We start from the raw sequence: 24,217 nt of genomic DNA on the forward strand, positions 1-24,217 counted from the left end.
TATTTGAGGATTTTGAACGCTAGTGGGTGGTGGGAAGAGAGCTCTTGGCCCCTAGTGGTGTACTGGGAGAGAATGTAGAGGGGGGGAGTGAGAGCTCTGCTAGACCCTCTTTTTTTCTTTTTTGAAGAGTCCTCCTACTACATCAGCGGTAAATATTATTTATTTTGGAAGTGTGGTTGTCAGTGGTAAATTGAACTATCTCAGGATATCTGGTGGATTATTGATACCTTCACGAGATTGCCAACGGCGAGATGACATTTTAAAGCAATTGATAACTTGAAAATTTGTCCAGAGTGGTAAAGGCACCACAACTGCTTTACCACAGATATAATGGAGATGGACACGAGACTAGGCAGGAAAGCGAACAGAATGTGGCCTAATTTCCAAGGGCGCTTCACCGCTTTCATTCTTCTCTAGCACAGCAATCATGTCTGAGGAACGGTTGCTGAGAAGTTCCAGGCATGTGCATCTTAATTCCGATGAAGAACAATGTGCTAGAGGCTTGTTGAGCTAACAGGAGCTTCGTGTGAAGAGGGAGAACTCTTTGGCAAGCCTCATATTAGGGGCGGTTTATGCTCATAATTCCGTAATCCCCCCAACCACCTCCATGACCTAAATGCAGGCCAGTAACAGTGCAGGCCAGTGGAGAACCGTCAATATCAAACGGCAACCACTAAATGAGTCCAGAAAGAATCTCGTCGTAATACTCAAAACTACACAATTGTGCGATTGGATGTGGAGCGCACTCATACAATGAAGTGAAGTCCCAAGCTCCCAGTTGCCTCGGTTAACTAACACATTCCATCCAAAACTCTCTAAACCAATACGTCTTAAAAACCCACCTAGTAAATAAATCACCATTGAGATAAAATGAAACCAGAAGAAAGGTATGAAACATGGGTATACCGTCAAAAGGAAGAAAGAGAAAACAAAGTTATCAAAAAGTACCATATACATCGCTTTCCTCCAAAATATTCTTTTTGAACATTCGGAAGCGGTTCGAAAATCAAAAAGAAAAATTGCTAATATAACATGAACACCACCCATACCAAAACCCCCCGATAAGAAACTACAATCACAAACTTGCCGCCCAAGCCAAAGTAAACTGATGGCACAAAAAACGGGGAAAAGAAGGATATAAACTAGATACTAATTATATATGAAAAAAGAAAAGTATGTATAATAAATATGAAAAGAGAAAAAGACAAATACAACTAAGATGAGGAGGGAGAGGGAGTGTTATTGTCAGCGGCACCATACAATTACGACCCGTTATACCCCCCCAGAGGATGTACTCTCAAATATCTTTAGACGAATCAACGTCAAGATATCAGCATCCCTTTTCAGACTGGGTGAGATATGCCGGCTTTGTGATAGGAATTTGATCGTGCGATCCAGAAGCCTTTTCAGAGTATCTCGATCTACGAGTTGCGATAGCGGCGACATGTACGTTGCTGATAAAACTAGCATGTTTCCAAATTGCCTGTTTCGTTATAACGTGGTCAGAATAAAGAAGAATAAATCATATTCAAAGAGGCCACTTAAAAAACAAACTTACGCATGCGCTGTTCCAAATATATTAGTGACAACCGGCCTCCCTTTAACCCCATCAAAAGCAACGGTGCTCTGAATCGCTGCATCAATACACGCCTGACACGCCTTGCGGATTTTTGGATCAAGCGAGTTAATCGACACCTGGGGAGGCATGTGCTGCACCCGCTGTGGCTGATTAGGTGCCAGGGTCACCGGTCTATTGGGTGGACCCATATCGTTCGCATACATTTCCGCCGGATTATTTGTCGAAAGTTGCCCCGGGTTGACCATGATCGATGGCGGCGAGATTCGCGCATGAGAAGTAGACATATTTGAGGAATTTTGGAATGCCACGGCTGTGTTAACTACTGCATCTGAAGAGAAGTTGGATGGGTGCAAGGCGTGGTGGAGTAACGGGCGATGAATGATGTAGCGGGCTCCATAGTATTTGGCGCGCATGCGGGCGATGATGATGTTGTCGGAGGGTGAGTCGGATTCTTCCCATCTCATGTTGTCTGGGAGTCCTGTTCTCCATGATTCAAGATTGTAGCTTAACGCTTCTTGGATTTTTGTTGACCAAGAGGCTTTTCGGCCTGGGGAGTCAAGTTCTGCAAGAGCTCGTTAGATTCGGATAATGCGGAAAATTTTTAAGAGGATTTAGGAATTTGTCAGGCAAGACAAAAATAGGTACATACTATCAGTCTTGTACAGCTCAGTATGAACCCGATTCAAGACCTTTCTCAAGTGAATCTGCGCAACGTAATAAATCATGATAAATGGGTCTGGCATCTGTCGTTCACTCGTGCTTAGAAAAAGGCCATCTTGGGAATAGAGCTGATCTTCAAACCGACTTATACCGCTTGCAGGAAGATCTAGTTCGGCGAGAATATCACTACATATAGAGACATAAGTTCAACTAATTAATAAAAGAAAAGAACTCAAAAGAACTACGAGATGGTTTACCTTTCAAGCTGTAGGCAAGTCCAGAAGGCAAAGTTGATAAGATCTTTCTGGCGGGTTCCTTTTGGGATGCGGTCAAATGTCCGGCTAATTCGAAAGAAGTCAGCAACTGAATCAATGCACAACATAGTTGTGCGGAAGTAGAGGCGAACTTGCTTACGGTCTCAGGAGAATCTGACAAGCCCTTGAAGCTTCGCATATCCAGGCATGACTAGAAAATGGACGCGCGAGTTGGCCCGTGTATAAGGCCGCAAGAAGGCACGCTTGTGTATGTTTCAGACCACCACCACCCACTACATTGCCCAAAATATCCGAAGCTAAAGCAAAGTACGCTAGGCCAGGGATGACATCCATATTTCTCAGAATGGGACCATCCTGGTCCGTTAAGTTCTGACCATCGATCCCATGGCCAGTTCCAGATACTCTCTGGTTATGTCCTGCTGAAGTTGGATATAGCTCATCCTTTGATGGATGGAATCCCATTGCCGTACCAGAGTCTGCTAGGATTGGCGAGGGTGGAATGACAGCTTGATAAAATGAACTAGGATGCGTTTGTCCTACAACCACTGGTCCGGGAACATCTGTTTTCACAGAGCATATCGATCCCAGTGCAATTACTAGAAGCACAATTGCGTTGTCCAATGACTTATGAATGACGGGGCTCAAAGCGGCGGTCGTTTCCACATCTGCATCAGCGTTTACTTCAAATGTCCTTTCGGCAGGCCTCTTTCTTTTCCCTCTCGTAAACGCAGTCGATTGCTTGAGAGGAGTTTGTGGTAGTTGAGGAACGAAGGATGAGAAGGAAGGCTTGTGCGGACTGTACTGTTGTATGAAATTGAAAATAATGTAATTCAATGCCGTGGCGTCAAGGAACGGATGGAGAGCGTGCATATTCTCCAGGTAGCTATGATAATACGTCCGAATGACGTCTCTATCAAGATCCAGCTTACCAATTGGTGTTAACCCACCGGGGTGAGGCTGCATGGAGTATCTCGCGTGTTCAGACCCAGAGGGAAATCCAAAACCAGAACCCCATATGTCTCCTGAACATGTGGTTGCAATAGAACTATCATATTCTAAGGAGTTTGGTGATGTACCTGGTACGTCCGCAAGTATGTCACCTTCACCTTGGCCATATAACCTGAGGGGACCCCTGTTTTCTTCCAGGTGCATCACATAATCTTCATCTATCCTCTCCGGGAATAGCTTCTGAATAGATGGCCATAAAAGTAGCTTGTGAGCCGCAGTCGTGTGTTCTATTGGTATGGACAATTCCCGAGTATCAGTATCAGGATTTTCAATTTTCGGAGTGTCTTGGAGTCGAATTTCATCCCGGTGTATGACGTGGAGGGGGCGATGCATGGAAGCATCGAATGAATGCTCATTGGGGCAAAGGACCCCTGGTGGTGGTCTAGGATTTGCTGCCATCAAGTTCGCACTTTCTTCTATCTTGCTGAGGCTAGACGTCAAATCTGTCAGTCCCCTCGGAGGAACAGCACCAGTCATGGTATCCATTTGTGACTTGACCTCGAACAGAAGAGTGGTCATTTCATTCAACTTTGTCATTAGTTCTTCTCTCGTGTCTTTTCCCTGTCGGTCTATTCGTTCAAGGATGGTTTGTGTCGATCTTTCTTGCCTTTTGTAACCAAGCTCAGCTCAGGTTTATTTCAAAAATCAGGATAATTTAAGGTATTCAAAACTTACTTCTGAGGGGGTACATCCTTATAAACACACGGAACATTATTTTCTTTGCAGTGGCTGCAGGACGGACGACCTTCATCGCATTTTGCTTTTCGGGAGCGGCATTGGTCGCAAGCCTGGACATAGTTAGACGACAGAAGGTGTACAAACTGTAGTTAGTAAGAATTTACCTGCTGAGCTCGCGTTGTCCGCCGTTGGCGGTTAGATAGAGGCATTGCACCTTGGCTAAGGAAGTAGTTATTTGTATCATACACCCCAGGAGGAGGAGGTATAGCTGCGCCGTGGGTATAAGGTTGTGAGGCCGGTATTGATTGCATTGGATCCGAGTGAGAAAACATTGCTAATGCAGGGGTCTCACCTTTTGGATGACGGCCATGTGAGGGAAATCGCATACGCGGTTGGAAATTAGCATGTCCAGGTTGCTTCGGTAGTGGTTGAGGTTGCTGTTGTTGTGGGATGGGCGGTGGTTGTTCGTGTGAGCCATTCATGGACTGGTAGCTGGGAGGTGGCGGCGGATGGGTTTCTGGATGACTCGAAGATGACGCAGGTATACCACCAGGTCGTCCATAGGGCATTTCGGGAGGACTGTGAGGGTTCCCCCGTGTGGAGGCATTATACATCGGTGGTCCACGTGGAAGAGCGCCATGAGGGTCGGGGTTGGAAGCTTCATAGGTATTATTGGAACAGCGCCATCCATTTTCATAATAGCCTCGAGGAGGAGGCAAGCGTTGGCCAGAAGGAGAAACCTGAGATCTGGACTTGTCTTCTATTGCTATCTCCATTGCAGTTTATCCGCCAAATTCTAGGCCATCCACAACCTGATGTAGATCAACTTTGAGGGCAAGGAACCAGCATCAAAAACGCAAATTGCAGCAAGGTGATAGCATGTTGAATCACAGAGCCCGTTCATAAAATGAAAAAATAAATATAAAAATAATAAAAATAATTATTCAGCGGAAGGGGCCTTGAGAATCAAATTGACGCTGTCAGAGGCCTTAAGATGCTAAGAACGGTAAAAGTACATATACCGTACAGGCATACGCCGATATATGTTAATCTACTACTAGATAGATACAAGATAATCAGTCTCTACGCATATACACAACGAATGCAAACGGGAGGGGTAAAGTGGTCGGGGGGATAAAGGAGATGTTGTCTCTTTTACCTATGACAGTCTGTCTGACAGCAAAATAATGAAGAGCGGGCGCGGGTGCCGGACGAAAGATTTATAATAAGCACTTCGGTTCCTTGGTCAGGGCTCGGGAAGTCAACCAAAGAAACGCCGCAAGCGAAGCTTCCCGCTTCTTCCCACGGAACGGTGTAGCCGACAAACGGATGGGGCAGAAGGATAAACAACCCGACATGCAGAGACAGACGCCAGGTGGAAGATATTGGATATTTGTCGCAGAGCAGGAAAGAGAACAAATGGAGGTTAGCTGTGGGTACCCGACGAAATGGTGGGAATTGGTAGGGCGACAAGTCGAGGCAGGACAAGATGACCAGTGAATACGCAGTGAAAACAAGGCGAATGAGCCAGCTGATGTTCCTGAGCCTGTGAGCCTGATTATCACATAAAGTATTCAAGAACAGCAATGGCAGATACAGATGAGTTCTGTAGACAAGGTATTTACAACAGTCAAAGGGGGAGACTGGATGGGGAAGACGATTAAAGCTTAAAGAGTAATAGCGGCGGAAGAGGTTGGAGTCGGAGTGACAGGAAAGTGACAAGTGACAAACACAGCCCTTGTATTGTGCGGAACACTGTATCCATACATATATCTAATCGGTACCGGGGTATTTACAGTACATACATTTATACATACATACGTGTATGGTAGAATGAATAAATATATACGGAGTAGGGCACCAGCAATTTGCTGTTTACAACGAAGGTAATTATGGTATTATTCTCCTGGGCGTTCGACTGCCCCTTCCCCCCCCCCCCCCCCCCCCCCAAAAATACGTAATTACCAGCCTGTCGGGCTCAACTTTGACCGCTTGATACTGCCCAGGCTCTGGCTGGCCGTCCGACCCTGCAGGTGACTTTCCCCACTCCCCAGACTCGAGTGAAAAAGCCCAGCGTCCCGTGATTCATCGACGTTTCCCCAGGGGTAAAAAGAAGTTTAGCAAGGAACAAGAAACGGAATAATGGAAATTCCAAGAGCCAATGTGGTCCAATTTGGGACCCACGGACGATTCCCAGCACCCCCCGCCCTTCTCCACTTTTAAGGTATCTGCTACCTCTCGAGACTTTAGATTCAGTGTCTAGCAAAGCCTTATATGGTAGTGACTTCCACTAGGGAGCTGTGGTGGGGTTTGATGGCGTTGTGTTAATCTGCCTGAGGCTGCTGCTCGGAATAATACGATACTGAATATATACTTTCCATTCCATTCCCGTAGTTACAGTACAGTACACGCCAGAAGGTATTGCCTTTCAACCTTGGAATATTATGTAGTTAGTTAATGTTGTGTATCAAGAAGATGATTTTACTGACTACAATTTCAAAGAATAATTCTTATTTAGTCCTGATTTAATGCTTATTGAATAGGAATTTTTCTTCACATTCAAATTCACTAATATGAATTTATATGTAAGATTATGAATGAATAACTAACAACCCTTCAATCAGTGAATAAGAGTAGAGTATGAAATACCATAAGTCTCACTACTTCACAGATGGAGATGATTTCTTGATTATTTATGGTAATAGTTGTAATTCCAATTGTTACCTCTATTTTAGACAGTTTCTTATTTTATTTTTATTGCACATCGGTGGCATTCTGACAAGTCAAAGTAGGTAGTTACAGATAAATTAATTGGTTGCATGTTTCAATTTGATGATCTGCTCGGTTGGGAATTTCGTTAGTTATCTGATAGATAACATTTTCTTTTCCTATCTATTCATATACGGATCAACTTCTTATATATCAGCTCCTCTCTTCTTGCTGCAGCCTTTCAACTCAGAAAAGGCTCCTTCATTCATCGAGTGCATATCGACTGTCCGTATCACTAGTACAGCACCATTTCTCTGGACGATAACATGCCTCTAAATAATGAGAGGCTAGTAATATAATGACCCCCAGGATCCAAACACCAGCTGAACTGATTGTCACAACGCCTTGTTTTACTTCCAAAAACGTCGCTCAGGAGGCAGCACAAAACAGTCTCCCAAAATGATTGGCTTGGGAAATTGTGCTCTGTAGAAACTTGGAAACTACCGTTTCGGATACCTTTTTTTTTTTAGTTTACAGAAACTCTGCTTCCCGTTTCTGGAATTTTAATCATTCCGCCATCAGCGCTCACAAACTCGTTTAATTTATCACCATGCGCCTCTTCAAGAGACGGTTTTTTCGCTAAGCTTGCCATGTGGGGCTCCCACGAGTTATCTGCTACTCCAGTGTCCCACTGACCCCAAGCAGCGAGTGGCGAGCGGACGAACGAAGGGAGATAGTGGAAGTAAATCAAGAGCGCGCTAAATGGCCATAATTGCGACATCTGTAAACCATGGCGGGGAACTTGGACACTTAATGACCAGTGATATCGATGGGATAATCAGAAATCCTAGACCACTGCTGTTAGCATTGGCGAATCATTTAGCAGAATGGGTATTTTGGGAGCGATTGTTTTGGTTTTGACTTGATAGCAGCCAGTTAGAGTCTTAGAGACTGTCGATGATGCAGTAGAGGTGGGAATATTCGGAGGGCATCTGGACTTTGTTCTTCGAAGTCTGCCAACAACCATCCCTTGCAAGCGAAGAGGCCAATACCAGCTCTATGAGAGTTGATCTGGCTGTCGAATAGCTCGGAGCGAGTCTGCCGTTCCATCGTGATCACCGTCCCATCATGAGCTAGCAGAATGGCCAAGGGAACATCGCCGAAGCCAGAAATCCACATCGCAGTCTACAGCCTCCCGAAAGCCTGAGGATGAGTTTTGAGATCGACAGTGAAGTGTTAGACACTGGTTAAGCGAGTTAACGTTCTTGGGCCAACGTGGTAAGCTTGGAAACGGTTTTGAGCTCTCCACAGTGTCCTCCGTCTCCACCACTCCTTTTTTGGGGGGGGAATCGTTACGGGAGCCGAATAAAATAAAGCAGCACACTCTGTGGAAATTCTTGGTTCCAATCCAAGGTCCACTAAACAATCAATCCTCCCGAATCTTTCCAGAGAAGAGTGTGTCATCCCACCTTTCCCTTGCAAGCTCTTGGGAAAACTCAGGCCGATTAAAAGCTCTTCAGTCACGCTTGAACACCAACTACAGGCCACTTGATTGGATGGCCAGCCGGCAAACCTACTTTCTCCCTTCGCTAAACAGCTTCCAGCCCAAGTGCGTACAGGGATAACCCATGCTTCGATTAGATTCCTTTGCATAGTGTTAACTATTTGTCATAAAACCCACCCGCCGGAGCCGATACCCATTCCAGATATATCTCAGTGTCGATGCATCGAACATGATTGAATATGATAGTCTTGCGAATCCAATCAACAAACTTTCATACCCTAGTTTCTTCAGATTCATCCCTTGCATGTTTCTCCTGCCCTTTAAAAAATAAAAAATAAAAAAGAAAGAGACAAAAAAAGGGTGGGACCAATTCCTCCCGTAAGCTCTGGGGGAAATGATCCAGAGGTGGGAAACGACCACCGCAGTAAACTGATGACGTTCGGATTTCTGACACTCCAACCATCCGGGTTCCAAGGTTACTATGGTATGGCTTCTGCATACGAAGAGAAGGGAGGAATAACGGTCCGTGAAAATCCGATAGTTCTCACGGATTTTAAGCGCTGTATGAGATTGGGCGAACCGCGGGCTTTCAAATCCAGTAAAAACAAACAATAGGCATTCCAGGATTACATTTAAATCATGAAACTGGCCGGATTTCCCGCATCCAGGTTGTCGGGTTTGCCCTTGGGTAAATATTTCTTAGATTCTTGATCATGGCATCAATATATCTGTCGGATCTCATAAAATTTTGATAGGAGCGGGTGCATTCGAAGAAGACCCATGATGCTCATGAGAGGTCGGTGACAGCTTTTGCCTGCTCTTGCTTTCTTCCTTGCTTTTTCAAGCTGCGAACCACGAAGGAATCATGAAGGTGGTTCCTCTGCGAACGTTAGATTGCCTCATAGAAATTGGTCGAGGCTGAGGTTGCCTTGTCAGTGTGCAATGAGTGGTCTGCTCATCGTCCACACAGAATTCTATCATTTCTTACCTCAAAAGAAAGGAGCATACATCATACATACATACATACATAATACATACATACATACATACATACATACATACATACATGTATGTGTGTACCTGTACGGTATTCACCATTTGGGAGTATTCACCTCCAAAAAGTACCTTGCAGAGCGCAGGGCATCGTTTTGTAGTACGCACTACTCAGTTGCGACATTACGCTACATTACGCTTGTATGAACAACACCGCACCATTCAAATACAGCTACGGCACACCAGTACGTACCCCCACATGCTCTGTCAGTACAGGACAGCTGCAGTGGGGCCTGAATCCTGAGCTGCCGCTTCTAGGGCGCCTTGGAATAATGAGGATATGTGGATATCCACACTGCGTACCCTTTTACCTCCTCTCCTCTCGATTCCATTTGCTGATACTACTCCCTATTTGCATCAAATATAAACTTCTCGTATTCCTGACTGGCTTTCTCAGTTGCCAGTATAAAAAGACCAATGTTCTTCCCTCCATAAGCCATGACGCTTGCGTCTTATATATACTAGCTATCCTGGTGGACATCACTCACGAGGACAGCGGGCAATAATAACAATAATATCTTTCCACCCTACCATTCGTCCCCAAGGGTGATAGGGGCAAGGCTTGTCGAACGGGGATCAAAAATACGGGCTAATTCGCTTTGAGAAGGACAACGACGTGATCTTGAGCAATAATAAGAACAAATGATCACTCCACCGATAATATCGACGCTGATGCCCACGCCAGGATATCATTCCTGGTCGACCTGAGCATTTGCAGGCTGACGGAATTATGATGGTCCTCAAGCTCCGTGCAAGGGCGGTGCCGCCGTCAGTGTTCCAGGTTTCCAGCTTTTTGAGGAGAAAGCCACAGGGGGCCACCGTCATCCCAGGAACATGGAACGAGGATGCACGATTATTGTCATCATTTCCCCGATCCGGTTGCCTTCTTCTCAATAATAATTGTGAAAATAATACTTACTATCATCTCTGCTCCATTTGCTTTCGAATTAATGCTGGTACGGCAACCCCGGTGGTTTCTGGAGACGGGCGGGCCCGGCTGGGGCAGCTCCAGCGAAGCGTCTTCCGTCGCCATCTCTCTAGTGGGTTCGAGGCATTCCAATCAAGACCCACCAGGGACCAGGGTCATTTCTCATTCCCCTAATCTCATTTCTCGTTGAATGGAATAAAGGTCCCGATAAATGATCCTCTCCCCACTGTGTAACCGTGTAATCGAGACATGGTATGGCGCTCTGGATTGACAGACAGAAAAGCACGCTTGCAGACTACCCCTGATACGAAACGCTGGCCATCAGCGCATCGTATCATGGTCGGCGACAAGTGAAAACTTACCAAAACTTGAACTCAGCGCCATCGTTATAACTTCTCTGTATAGTGTATCAAAAAGTGAGGAATCAAGTGAATGAAAAAAAAAAAAAAAGCAAAACAAAATCATCACTGGATATCTCCAGCAGATCATCCTGTTCCTCCATCGGAACCTCTGGAGCTCCAGATTTTCAAAAAGTTCACCACACCTCGGCTTTCACTAGTGGATTCAAGGGATTCTCATCGCTTTCTCAATTTCCCTCTCTTGTCTTCAGCTCTCCCTGGCGACCTCTTCGGATACAACCCGGTCGAAAAATATCGCACTAACCAGGTTCTAGGTCTGTATGCACGTAAGGATAGGTGTAAAGGAATACTGCTGCCATACAGATCCGTACACCCTTCATACACACAATTACCTAACATCACTCCACCAAATCCTCAGGTTCTACGATTGATTCATTTCATTTTCCATCCTCCGCTGTTTTCAGTGTGTTGTTCTATTTTCCTCCAGCGTCCAAACTTGACGACAGGAAAATCGCCATCACGACTGTCATCTTCCAAGTATCTTGCAACCTTGAATTAGACATTTCCGAGGAGCTGGGTCCTTGCCCTGCCTCTTAACTGTGGGCCAATCATTTCTTACTAACCATCTTCTATCATACCCAGCACCACGGTTGGTGGCATTCTAGGATAACCCTACTGCAATTTTCATCAAACTCTTGTTTTGGTGATTATTATCCCACTTGGCAATAATAATGGTTATCCCAACCTGTATACTCATCACATTCATGGTTTCTCCTTGATTTGAGAGGAAGGACTGTTACAAGTATTATCAGGTACACTTTACCTCCACCGCCATACTGAAGAGGCTCGAGACAGTATCAGGATACCATAAATTTAATTGGGTGGGCGCACTGACCGCTAAAGTGAAAAGGGTCCTTGCACCAATATCGATATATTGGACGCGTGATGCAACGTGGTTTGAAGTTGTGATTTCTCTCCTCTCCATACCCGATCCTATCTAAATGAACTGTTCCGGGGAATCTTTTACGGCTGCGCAATGTTTGACATGTGTTTCAACAGCAATGGCCCGAGCCGCCCGTCCAGATCCTGTCGGGTAATATCATGGATGAACCGGCTGAAGATAGCTAAAAACCAAAGAGAGAAGATCTTTCAAAATATGATCAGTCTTGTGCAATGGACAAATCCGGTCCACAGCCCCCTTCTTTCTCATTGGATGCATCCTGGATATTGTTTGAGAAGGCCAAGCCTGGGCAAGATCTGGAACCCCTGGCCACAAGCCTGCAAGATCCTCCGTCCCAAAGTTTCCGCTGAACGACATGATATACTGGATGGTATTTTGCTGGTAACGTCACTGAGCGCGGACATCAGGGTTTCAATCCGGACTGACTCTTCTCCAGGTCTGTGATCACACATCCTTCAAATCGACAGCAGCCTTGGCAAAAATCGACAGGGAGTAAAATTCTACTATCTAGTGATTGGTCGGACGGTCATGTACATCCTGAAAGTTTGTCTCGACATTTGGCAAATTTTTCGACGGTCAAGTCAACACAACGAAGCATAAATCATGTCTTCTTCTAGAAAGAGGGCAAAAGGGCGAAAATAAACTCCGACTTTTTTTTTAGAGGACGCGATCTCGGCAGTATCTTGACATAATTTGTTGAAGAGGTACATTGAGGTGTCCATGACCCTGTGGAATTAAATCAATCTAAAGGATCGGCGCTGAGAACCTCGGGGTATTGTCATAACTCACAAGAAGTACCAGTATCAGGAAGTAACACGAAGTAACACGAAGTAACACACGAAGTATGTTTCAGAAACCGAAATTGTCCTTTTATTTCCCTGGTATTAATTGTCCCTCTTCACAACCGCTAACTATTAGTACTGTTATGTTAAAGCACAATTGACGGAGGATGTTGTGTTGGGATGTAGCCAATAAATAATAGTGTGGAACCCCACACTAGCTTTGCAACCCATCTAACCGAACGCAGCACAATTCCAAGACCAATCTCTAGGGTCCTTGCAGGGAGCTCAAGGATGGAACCTCGTTCGGAACATACGTATTGAAGATCTTTACAGCAATAATCGTGCTGAACAAAGGAAACCCCCGTTACATTTTCAGCCGCTGCCTTTGGAAAAGTTGGCTCTCCCTTCCAGATTCCCCCCTCAACTCGTTGGGTCTGACCCCCACGCGAACATCTTCCATGGAATGAGTGTTTTCTCTATCACATATCAACAACACCATTGCATCCAGAAAAAGGGGCAGGGGGTGGCAGCAGGTTCAGGTCGTATTACACTGCCCCTCCTATGCAGGATCTAGATAACAATGACATCTTGACCGAAGACGTAAAAAATGCCTCCAAGTCTCCAGGATAAATTTGACTCCCGTCTTTCTTGAAATCATTTAGCGAAACAGCTACATTGAGCTGTCAACTCTCTCTCCACGGAAGAAACGCTCTGCTTGTAATATAGGAACCTTTGAGTGGTTAATTGGTAATTGCTTGATATGATGATTCCTCAATTTCCCCCCTATTACCCCTGTTATCCACAGATAAATGCCACTCAGGTTGATTGATATGACACTCTCTCCTGAATCCATCTTGAGATCATGCAAAATGGGAGACAGGCATTGCTGATTGTTATATCCAGATTAATAAACAGTTGCCTCTGATGAAGATGGCTTGTAAAGTTCATCCGAGGTAGTTGCGTGCCAGAGCCTTTAGGAATGAAGTAAATCATGTGTTCCATGTTAAAGTATAACAAATCCAACAGGATGGATCGATGATGTCGCAAGTTGTCCCTCATACCTGGGGTATACAGAGCCGAAGCCCTCATGATATCTTAAAGTCAAGGATAACTACCCCAGCGTCAACTCCAAGACGCACGTATATAAACCACCTGGACGGAGATTCCGATCGTCACTGCCACAAACATTCCTCTCTTCCGCGTCAACTGTTCCCCTATAGAATATCTATTGGGAGAAGAAGCTGAATCACTGCGCACCTCCCAAAGGGATAAGAAGTTGATCTATTGAGTTTGTCCTATCCCTGAGTCATAGCACCTTTGGTCGCCGAAAAATATACAAGTAGATGGACGATTTCGAATCCCACAACAAATAATTAACGGCCTGGTTGTTCTGGAACGCTTAGTTCTCTGCATCTAAAGTTGCACATTAAACCAACAGAGAGTCCCCGAGATCTCTCCGATGCCCGAGAAGCAACAAAGCAAAGCACAGCATATATGCCGTTTTTAACGGCGTCATACAGCATCGTCACCACGCACCTCACACACCGGACCGTGTGTTCCCATAGGCAAAAAATGGATGACTCATTTCCTTCATAAAAATCCCCGATTGGCCAACTACCTGGCATCATTGAAGAAGACAATGAACGGGAATAGGAGATCAAAGAAAGCCTCCAGCGCGACGACGTTTGGATGTCGTACGATGCGCATAAGAGTCTAACAGCCGGCGTAAAGGTACCTGTATCGTGAGCATTTAGGAATAAGCCTCCCTACCATCTCTATCCATAAACCCCCCCCCCCCCCCCCCCCCCCCCACCCCCCCCCCCCCCCCCCCCCCCCCCCCGCGCCGTAGGTAGAAGAAAACCGCGGAAAAATTCCAGATCACCATCGAAACCTTCTAGGCGAGTGACTTTGGCACGTCTTAAAAAGCTATTGGTAACTCGCAATCTTCCTAACTATCTGCAGCTGAGTTGGCACAATCCCAACTTACAAACATTGATCTGGCCGTGCAGTTACTATGGCTCCATCATTAATGCCAATACCGGAGAATCTGTATGCATGGCCGTGGCTCGAATTGCAACTCTCATCGTCAACATAGGTCTTGTGAAGGCCTATACCATTGGAGTTCGTACTAGAAAAGTAAAACCAGGCACTGACTTTCTACAAAGACGGGATTGGCGTGCTCACATTCGATTCTCCATTTACCTTCGATGTGGCAGAAACACTCGGATATTTGTGCTTACTCGACTTCCGTACGCTTGGTGGAAAGAACCAATACATGAGCAATAGGGAATCTTGGTTGAAATTGAAAAAAAAAAAAAAACCCGGGGTAAACTTGCGAACTATGCCATGGAGACGTGGCGACCTATATACCATTAACCCCAACATCCAAAAACCAAGTCACAGAAGAAATAGGGGCAGGGGAAGGAGTGTTGTCCGATGGAATACGCTGACCACCAGATTGTTTCTGCAATATCCATCCATATTATACGGTCTGAAGATCTGAAATGCTCGCTCTTTAAGGGTATCAATCAAGTCGCTCACCATGGTGCCATGTGGCAACTCTTTGTTAAAAACCGTACAAGTGAGTCCCCTTCGCGGGGGAAAATTACATTGGTTTCCTACGGCGGAGTTCAAGATAGCCTTTTTGCAATTGTCGGGGAAATCCGTTTGTGGATAAACATCCATTACTCGCCATACAGCATCGCTGCTGTTCCCAACCATTTTACAACCTAGAGATTTGCGAACGGTGGTACTTTGGGGCGCCGTCAAAGCCCTTTTTCACTGCACATGTTAGTATATGGAAACAAGAAAGGGAGAAAGTCTGGAGACGACTTAATGTAGAGAATACAGGAAAAAGTCTCACCAATACATATTTCGCATGAAATACCTCCTCTGCTCCATTTTTATCAGTCACTCTCACCTCGACAGGATACGCATCGGGATCGTTCGTGGCAGCACTATCGACCTCGACGACCCCTTGGGCCTGATAGTTGTAGATTCCCTTCCCAAGCGCCGTATACTTATCGATAAAAATCTCGTTCGTCCGCGCTTGATTCATGATAAAATCCTGTACGAAAATATCATATAGAGCAAGCCATACGGCACTGCACTGCACAGTCCTGCAGAACCGCTGACACAAATCAACCCATCAACTTTCCCTTTTGCCGTTTACGTTGTCAGTCGATAATTAATTGGATATATCCGTTGAAGACAAATCTGGAATGCCTTCGGCTTTGCCTTCTCGAACATGCTGAGGCAATGCAGAATATAGCTTCCGGTGTCTCCACCATCGCGGTCAAACTAGGCCACTCCAACGCATCGATGACCCGTCGGGTAACGTCCCTAAGATGAGGAGGGCAAGAGCAAGGCCATAGGAGAATCGGGCTCATGCTTAGTGATATGTCAATGGTGAATCGAAGATCTGCGGCATGTACTGTAGAGTTTAGCTCGGGTTTGTGTTTGCCGAACAAGCTGAGGTGTGTAGCCGAGATGGAAGTTAAATCTTGTCGTTAACTGTAGAGCGTTAACTAACCTCTGGATAAGAAGGTGTAATATCTTACATTCATGTGCAGTATCGCTTTGATCGACTGCCCCTAGGCTCAATATGAATACCCACCGGCCACAATGAAGCAGATTGCATCTGGCACAAGTTGTAGGATATATATATATATATTACTCAAGGGTAATGTTAATACCAAGCTGACGGAATTAGAACCCATTGTAAAATATATGTCGCTAATATCTTCATTATCGTACATGGTTTTAGCGGGAACTGTCTCGGAGAATGTCCAAGAAATTAATGCATAAATAGCAGAAAACATATAACTATGATGAAATGTTTATTTGCTCTAAATCCCCCCTCAAAGATCCCTCGGACCACGAATGCAGAGCACTTCCTGTATTTTTACTCGCCCTTAACAGCCATGTCATTAAATCATGAGATGGTACCGACACATAAATGCTACAGAGAGATATGTCCCCGAGGCGTCCATTCTCTCCACAGCTTGAAAATAACTGTCCCACATGTCCAGTATTATTCTGTGTTCAACTTTATACATCCCAAATGGGTCCCCAACCTCATCGTCAGATTTCTCGATAAACATGTGATTCATATGCCGTAAGTAAAACTTCCTGTGTTGCCATTTGTAGTATAATCGAAAGAGCCATGCAAAATTTTATCTCATAAGCCAGGAGAATAGCGCCCAAAGCCCATTCAGGCCTTCTAACCTGTCATTTGCATCAAGGAGATCGAGCCATCTGGTTCGGCGCAACTGGAGGGCGTACCATGGAGTTCCACAGCTGTCTCCTGTCTCGTCCTCGACGTTGACCTTACCAGTTGTCAACCATTCCAGGTATTTCGAGTGGACGCGGAGATGAAGAATTGAAAAGTGGTGGTTGATCGAGGATACCATGAATATCTAAGTATTCTTTAGTTCGAAAAGCTCACATTAAATCACTGATGTATAACGGCAGTATTGAAGAGAGTTTCCACAGGCTTACATCATCAAATGAAGAGACCCTGTCTGTCCCAATCTGTGTATACCTCATTTTCCTATCCCACATGCTTGGACCAGGTTGTAATATTTTCCATCTCTCGGCGACGCTCAATTTTTTTGAGCCGCTTGAACCATGTCGTCTAAATGGGAGTGAAGTTCTGTCACATTTGGATCTTTTATTTGCTAATCGATCTTCAGAATCCTGGGTTGCTTCTTTGGGCTTATCGATATTTGATTTATCGGCTTCAGGACCAGAGTTATCAGCTCCACCCCACCGTGGCGTTGTGGTCCACCATTTTCCATCACCAGGTCGTGTTTCTGTTGCACCATCCCTGGCCCTCTCTTGTGCAAACAGGAGCATTGCAGCAACCTCACGTAAAAGATCACATATCTCCCTACATCTGTCCCCCGCCGTGTTGTTCTTGTCGTGGAATGAGGTTTCACCTCTGCATTGCACGAATATCATAGGGCCCTCAAGTATGCCTTTTCTTGCAATTTGTCTGTCTTGAGGTGATCGAGCAACAACAAAATTTTGGCGGACTGGGAAAAGCATTCCTTTCAACTGGAGGCGAGGGGGTAGAGTGGGAATGCTGGCCTGGCATCCAAATGGCCATGCAATCATTTCCATAAAGCCACGCAGCGTCTCCTCGCGTACATCTTCTGGGCATTCATGACCTGTGCCAATTCTTCGACCAATATACGTCGATTTTGTGTTGGGGGTTTTGCACGGTTCATTACTTATTTCAGTGGGTTGGGCTCCGCATACAGTACGATTCCTACTTACTTGCCCAACATCAATGTGTCGTTTAGGAGCCGGTGAATCATCAACATGCATTTTACCCGAAGCTTCGTTTCCATCTTTGGAAGGGCCATCATCTGGGGGACGCTCAATATATTGATCTAGAGTCGTGTCCCAATACTGTGCTATCTGATCAAGACCAGCCCAGAACTTTCTGCTCTGAGTGAGCTTGATCTTCTCACGGCCAGGCCGAAAGGCTAGCCGAGAGACTGTTCGAAAGGCGTCATCGTTATCATAGAGGGTTTCTTCTTTTAGAAGGTCATATCTCTCCTTGGTTGGGAACGGACAACCGTTACTCATTAACACTGGAATTGGAATTTCGACTGTTTCTGACGCGTTCGTGGTTGGGGGTTGCTCCGTCCATTGATATGGTGGCAAAGTCTTTAGGACACCTGAGGGAACAATATCTGATATAGGGATATCGGATTCAGCAGTCAGATTGAGAGCTTCCAGGTGAGCGGGGGAAACATCCTGCGGTTTCCTTATTGCGGCCAGGAGCCGATGTAACTCGTTGCAGCTTTCCTCATTTAGCGGTTTTGGAGGTAAGTTGGGGGAGTAGTTGGGGAAATCAAGAGGCGTCGGGGGGAGTGGAGGAATTCTCTCCTCATCAGGGTTAAAGTTAGTGGTCGGTACAGCTGTTGAGTTGTTAGTTCTGTAGTGATAATAATAGCTAGATGCACCCAGGGGTGTAGAGCATGGTTCAGTATGAGGTATCTCTTCACCGGGGAAGCAGCAGCAGCAGTAGCAGCAGTCAATGAGGAATAATGATACTAGGAATAACAGGAGCCAAAGATTGAAAAGGATAGATGATTAGGGAACGCTTTGTGAATAGCAGGAAGTATAGAATTGCCAGCCCCTCCCACAAAATTGATAACTTCGTGGCGAGGACAGAACGGAGGCGAGGAAATTTTTTCTAAGAAGATTTGCTCTGGAGTATAAGGGTGGAACAGTGCATCAAATCTAAACAAACAGCAAAATTGGAATCGAGATATGCTTGTATCAAAAGACTTTTGTGGTTATTGGATTGCAAGGATGAAACGTGGATGCCACGGGTTAAACAGGAGGAAAAAGGAACAGAAGGGACAGGAGACTGGTCTTTCTCACATAGGCTGCCTCCCCAAGAAAACATGATGATACTGTATCGATATTGATGAAGACCTTGGCTGGTGGACCAGGCGATGGGAGGACGATTGACTTGAAAACAAGATTTACATGCTCTTCTTAGCAGCAAAAGGATTCAGATGGTGTAGGAGACGTATTCGTCTAGCAGCCAAAGCCCTCAAGGGACGATGATGCGGAGAACGAATTCGGGGGTTGAAAGCGAGAAACGGGTACGCTTGGTGATGGCGGAAATATAGGGTTTGAGTCCGTTTTCGGAACAGAAGAGGGAGTTCTTGAGACCAAGGACAGTCCTTTTTTGCTGGGACATGAATATTGGATATTCACCACAATATTGCACACTGGCTTTACTCGCGGTTTTCTTACCGGTGCGGCGATATCTCCCTGTAGGTGTCGGCTGTGGGTGCGCTGGCAAGAATGGCTGCCGTTGGATTGATTGCATCTGCAGCTACGGGGGGAAGCACTGCAGGATGAGGGCAAATCCGACCAGTCATTAGCAGTCAAGGACTCAAGGGAGAAAACTGGAGTAGCTAGAGCAGAATATCACCACGGAAGTGCGGGTAAGAAGCCTGTTTGGCTAGTCTGCATCCGTAGCGGCAGAAAGGACCTATCATGCTGTATGTTAAATTAACAGGAGAATCACTAGCTCATAAAAAGCAAATGGTTTGTATCCAATCATCAGCCACTGCTGGGGGGTTCAGGTAATCCTAGAACTTGGACTTAAGCCCAAGGTTCATGGGAAAGCAGCCTACTCCACACAAAGAAATACACTTGGATTTCAAACAGCGGAACAAGGTCTAAAGAATTGTAAACCTTAGTTCAGACCGTGCAGACGCCTGAATAATTGCGAAAGTGTGTTCAATAGTTAACAAAATCTAAGTGACTAATTGGAAACCTGGAACTTCGGAATTTGTTCTCTTTCACTTTCTGCGGTGCGGGTAATCGGACTCGGAGAGGGGCGAAATGAGCGGCTATTTTTTCAGATATTTCCGTGCCGTATTTACCATCGCCTTCTGCAAGGAGATGACTGCTTGAGCTAGCGGTCGACGACTGCACATACACGAGATGCACACATCCCATCCATGAATGGATTCGACCATTTATATCCAGGGCGCCAGTCCAATTTCCGCGTTAGGAGGGATAGAAGTCCCTTTTCACTAGAGTTCAGAATCACAACTCACCTGAAATAAATACTGGATAGACACATTGCTGAACGCATCACTGCCCCTGTAGCCTCGATTGTGAGAGCAAACATAGGTCTTTGAAAACCGTACAGGTGTACTCCTTTATGGCATCTTGATGCTAACTCTCCCATCCTTCACTGATCTTCCTGGGCTGAAAAAGACCGTTGGGCTTGCTCTCAAAAGTTGCTAAACCCCTTAAATATCCTATTCCGAACTTGTCACATTCAGATTCCCATGCATCAAAACCAAACCTGCGCTGCTCACTCTCTCCTCCCGTTTTTGGATAAAGGTCGCGTTCATAAAGCATGGGCCATGGGTGATATTCCTCGCTTTGGACTCAAAATCAGGCGTCTACAAACTTAATATGCAGCTAATGGGCTGCGTGCAAAATCCAAAGAGCTACGGTCCAGTTCAATTGCTTGCATACTTTGGACTGCTTTTCCATGGAATTTTTCCAGGTCACATCAATAGTTTGTCCAGGTTTGTCCGGAAGGACCTTCAAGGGAAAGGGACCCAGTCGGTGTCAACACCACTGAGTTCCTGAACTACCCTTGTGGCAAGGCTTTTGGGTTTTGCGGGATAATCCATGGATGGTTAATCATGCATGGGGTGGCTTGACGACCTTCATCGACCTTTTCAAGCTGGTTGGCTCATCCTGCGATTAGCTTTGCAGCAAAGCCGTGATCGTATCCCAAGTCGGAACCAAGCCTTTGAAAGCAATCTGAACCGCAATTGAACCTGCAACAAATAAAGGTGGGGTAGTTGTGTGGTAGCAGGGCCAAATGCTCTACAACTCAAATCATCCCTTTTTTTTTTATTTTCGCCTCACGGAGTTGGCGCTATGCCGTTTCGAGCTCTCCGTCCCAAACAGGAAACAGCCTAAATGGACGTCAGACTCTCATATGAAACTTCGACTTTTAAGCCCGGTTTCATCTTCATCTTCCTCTTCTTCTTCTTCATCTTCTTCTTCATCCTCTTCATCTTCTTCATCTTCTTCATCTTCTTCTTCCTCTTCAGCTGGGACTTCGAACTTCACCATCTATTATACCTTCACTCCAGCTGTTGTTCATTTGCTTGCTTTGTATTCTTCCGTTGTCTCCTGGAATTCCAAAAATTCCTCGGTCTCCGGAATCTTGTGTCCCCTTTTCTGGCAATGCTCAACCCAAATCAGCTTGTCAATTGTGACAAATTCCAGACTTGCTCAAAGCGGTTACAGGATCTCCAGGTTCTCTTGTCTCATTGCCTAATCAAGACCGATGCTGTCTCATCTAATCGCTACCCGTTTCCACTGTAGAAGAAGCCTTAGGCCCTGAACCCGTTCTTCTTTCCGCGTTGTGCCCCTCGAATCTTTCATGGGTCACTACCGTGTTCTCTTCATCTCCAGTATGTGTAAACACGTAGGGCTACCCAGTATGTGCCAGTATATATGAGAATACATATTGCCCTGGATGCGCAAGACTCGAGAGCCCTATAAAAAGACATTTGCCATGCACAGGCTCCAACTCTTGCAATATCGCCTCCACTGCTATGTTAAGGCTTTAGACCATCATGGTTTTCCTTGCGATAGCTTTTGCCGGCCAAAATTCTGAACTTGATGTGGTATACATTCTAGCTTTGGCACTGGTATAATCACAATCAATCCCAATTTTGCTTAAAGGACAGCAGAGTATCCTGTCATACGGGCGAGGTACTTGACCAGGTTGATCTGGGCATCAGAGTCACTATTTCTATGCTGGGATCACCTCTCTTATGGACAAAGCTCAAATTACCCCACAAGAGTGCCAGCTCCTGTTCTGTTGCTAGTTCGTCGAGGATGTTGTGTTTTGCAGCAGCGCACTAGGGGATGTGGCATACGGTTATTGTTCCAGCATTGCTGGACCACTCTCATTCTGAAACCATGACCTTCCTCTATCATCTGCGTTGATCATTATTGGTCGATGAATTTGAAAGATATTCTCTTTATCCTGATATATTCCAAATGGGTGGGACAGAGAATCAAGGTTCTTCCCACATTTGTTCCAAATTTCTCATCATTCACACCATCGAGCTCTTCCAGTTTTCCTCCTCTTCAGAGGCCTGTTAAGTCACCTTATTTGACATGTTCACCATGCTCTTCGTTAGCTTCTTCTATTTTATTCCCATCTTACTCTCTGATGGCTTTCCTACCCGGTATCTGCACCAAGAAATCACGGTGAAAGACTGTAGATATTTCCTTACCATTGGAACCTCTCCATGAATTCCTCATTACCCTCATTGGCTCTTGCAATCAAACTTTTTTTCTTCTCTCGATTCCCTAAGATTGTGGACGGTTCCAATAAAGTTTACACCGCACTGGTATTAATGTCATTGCTCCGTATTATCATTTTCGACCGGAACTTGACACCCCACAACCACAATGTCAGAATCGGTTACAACCTTCAATGGGACACGATGTACCAAAGTCAGAAGAACTCATCATTCCAATCTCAGCTCTCTACGCGTAACTAAATCTTCATTGCCTTCTCAAACCGCCTTCAAACATCACGGTGCTTCCGCTGCGGCACCGTCATTCCATACCAGCTCTCCAGGAAATCCGTTACCGAGTATATCATTCTCTTCTAATCAAGTGAATTTGAGTTCCGCTTCCATGTCTTCTTCACACTTTAATTTCACCCGAATCAGTAGTAGTTCGTCCCTCTCCATGGAAGCCTCAACATTGGCATCGAGGACATCGATGGCGACAGGAGCAGATATGTCTGCTCATAATTATCAAGATCCATCCAACGATGAAATCGTTCCTTTAAAACGAGGTGCGATTATTGGAGGAACTGTTGGTGTAGTCGTTATTTTCTTGATAGCCCTGGTGCCTTTTCACATTCTTCGACGACGCAGACGGAGGCGACGTCATATGAAACTGCCTGTCCTACTGAACCTTGAAAAGAGAAGCCCACTTGATGAACATACCTACCGCTCCTCCCGCCATCTTGAGCGAGAATCGGGATATTCAACCAGAAGCATGAGTGTCTACTCAGAAACCGGTGACTTAAATCGCGGAGAACCGTTGTCACCCAAGTTGAGGAGGCCACATACTCGTAGCTTATCTAACTTTTTGGGACATGAAAATGAATCAACTGATCCGATCCTCATGCAGTTGGAATGGATGGCAAGCCAAGATGTCAGGCGCATGGGTGGGGAAGATACTCGTGGACATTCAAGGCAACCTCAGAAGAATAAGAAGGATAAATGGAACCTTTTCCCTCCCTCAACAACCCGGGAGGTGGTAACTCGAAATCCCTTCAACGGGAGGCCAATGGATGTTCCAAATCCGTTTCTGGATCCACCACCCGTTTGGGAACCTGGAAATACGTTGCAACGTCCTGCAACTCCTCTCTACGGCTTTGCCCAAGATTCATCGAGAAACTCCAGAGGGTCCACGAGCTTTCCACCGATGCCCGACGTGAACAGAAGAATCGAAAACTCTATACCGAATCCATCTAGATTTGTGCCCTTAAATTTCGAATTTGGGATGCAAGCAGCTCAGGGAGCCCACGGACTTGTTCCATTGCCCTTGCGCTCTGTGGCTGAACCCGTCCCCAATCCCTCTACCATTCGACGAAACGACTCGATGTCGTCTCAAGCACACACCAACTCTACCAGCAGCGGCAGTGTCATCATACTTCCTGGAAGAACCAGCACATCGTTGTCTGCCGTTCTTGTGATGACGGCATCCGACATTTCCTGGTGGCGAAGGAACCGTTCTGCCAATGAACTTGGATTTCCTAGTCGAAGGAGTTATCTATTTGACTTTGAAAGGCGTCATTCCGGGCTTACAGATGACAATTCCACGTTTGGAGATACGGAGACGTCGTCATTCTCAGAAGGTGTTGCGGAAGCTGTTGCCATTGCTCCCTCGCGTTCCTGATTGATTTTTTCATAAGACCTACGTCGAACAACCCCAACAATATTTGTGTTTGTAAATGTGATGAAAAACGGAATCCCTTTATTTATTATCTACTTTTATGGCAGGGTAGTTTTCTCCAATACCTCATTCTCTTCCTGGGATTCTGACCCCTACCTTATTAACAAGCCGCTCCTTTTGGGCTCTATTTGTATTCCCCCTTCTTCTGGCTTCAATGATGCGCTG

General features: G+C 45.6%; 8 protein-coding genes across 8 annotated transcripts; 2 read left to right on the top strand and 6 right to left on the bottom strand.

Annotated features, from left to right (window-relative positions):
• Positions 1 to 1,272: 1,272 nt before the first annotated feature.
• On the bottom strand, positions 1,273 to 4,976 carry PADG_05256 (uncharacterized protein; the record flags this gene model as incomplete). The annotated part of the gene is made up of 7 exons (XM_010762358.1): positions 1,273 to 1,483; positions 1,559 to 2,141; positions 2,229 to 2,425; positions 2,497 to 2,580; positions 2,654 to 4,129; positions 4,198 to 4,310; positions 4,365 to 4,976. 7 exons carry the CDS (start codon positions 4,974 to 4,976, stop codon positions 1,273 to 1,275), a joined length of 3,276 nt encoding a protein of 1,091 aa, XP_010760660.1.
• A 2,691-nt stretch (positions 4,977 to 7,667) lies between these two features.
• PADG_05257 (uncharacterized protein) lies at positions 7,668 to 8,088 on the bottom strand (the record flags this gene model as incomplete). Its single annotated transcript, XM_010762636.1, has 2 exons — positions 7,668 to 7,767; positions 7,862 to 8,088. The coding sequence occupies 2 exons, from the start codon at positions 8,086 to 8,088 to the stop codon at positions 7,668 to 7,670; spliced, it is 327 nt and encodes a 108-aa protein (XP_010760938.1).
• A 1,165-nt stretch (positions 8,089 to 9,253) lies between these two features.
• On the bottom strand, positions 9,254 to 9,590 carry PADG_11902 (uncharacterized protein; the record flags this gene model as incomplete). The annotated part of the gene is made up of 2 exons (XM_010762823.1): positions 9,254 to 9,387; positions 9,539 to 9,590. The coding sequence occupies 2 exons, from the start codon at positions 9,588 to 9,590 to the stop codon at positions 9,254 to 9,256; spliced, it is 186 nt and encodes a 61-aa protein (XP_010761125.1).
• Positions 9,591 to 11,789: 2,199 nt separating this feature from the next.
• On the top strand, positions 11,790 to 12,314 carry PADG_05259 (uncharacterized protein; the record flags this gene model as incomplete). The annotated part of the gene is made up of 2 exons (XM_010762637.1): positions 11,790 to 12,150; positions 12,226 to 12,314. 2 exons carry the CDS (start codon positions 11,790 to 11,792, stop codon positions 12,312 to 12,314), a joined length of 450 nt encoding a protein of 149 aa, XP_010760939.1.
• A 2,165-nt stretch (positions 12,315 to 14,479) lies between these two features.
• On the bottom strand, positions 14,480 to 15,217 carry PADG_11903 (uncharacterized protein; the record flags this gene model as incomplete). Its single annotated transcript, XM_010762824.1, has 2 exons — positions 14,480 to 14,624; positions 14,985 to 15,217. 2 exons carry the CDS (start codon positions 15,215 to 15,217, stop codon positions 14,480 to 14,482), a joined length of 378 nt encoding a protein of 125 aa, XP_010761126.1.
• A 1-nt stretch (position 15,218) lies between these two features.
• On the bottom strand, positions 15,219 to 15,554 carry PADG_05260 (uncharacterized protein; the record flags this gene model as incomplete). Its single annotated transcript, XM_010762638.1, has 2 exons — positions 15,219 to 15,269; positions 15,384 to 15,554. The coding sequence occupies 2 exons, from the start codon at positions 15,552 to 15,554 to the stop codon at positions 15,219 to 15,221; spliced, it is 222 nt and encodes a 73-aa protein (XP_010760940.1).
• A 1,117-nt stretch (positions 15,555 to 16,671) lies between these two features.
• On the bottom strand, positions 16,672 to 18,488 carry PADG_05261 (uncharacterized protein; the record flags this gene model as incomplete). Its single annotated transcript, XM_010762359.1, has 3 exons — positions 16,672 to 16,914; positions 16,997 to 18,443; positions 18,472 to 18,488. The coding sequence occupies 3 exons, from the start codon at positions 18,486 to 18,488 to the stop codon at positions 16,672 to 16,674; spliced, it is 1,707 nt and encodes a 568-aa protein (XP_010760661.1).
• A 4,001-nt stretch (positions 18,489 to 22,489) lies between these two features.
• PADG_05263 (uncharacterized protein) lies at positions 22,490 to 23,995 on the top strand (the record flags this gene model as incomplete). The annotated part of the gene is made up of 1 exon (XM_010762639.1): positions 22,490 to 23,995. The coding sequence occupies one exon, from the start codon at positions 22,490 to 22,492 to the stop codon at positions 23,993 to 23,995; it is 1,506 nt and encodes a 501-aa protein (XP_010760941.1).
• Positions 23,996 to 24,217: the final 222 nt, after the last annotated feature.

The sequence above is a fragment of the Paracoccidioides brasiliensis genome (genome assembly GCF_000150735.1).
Source record: "Paracoccidioides brasiliensis Pb18 unplaced genomic scaffold supercont2.6, whole genome shotgun sequence".
NCBI lineage: Eukaryota > Fungi > Ascomycota > Eurotiomycetes > Onygenales > Ajellomycetaceae > Paracoccidioides > Paracoccidioides brasiliensis.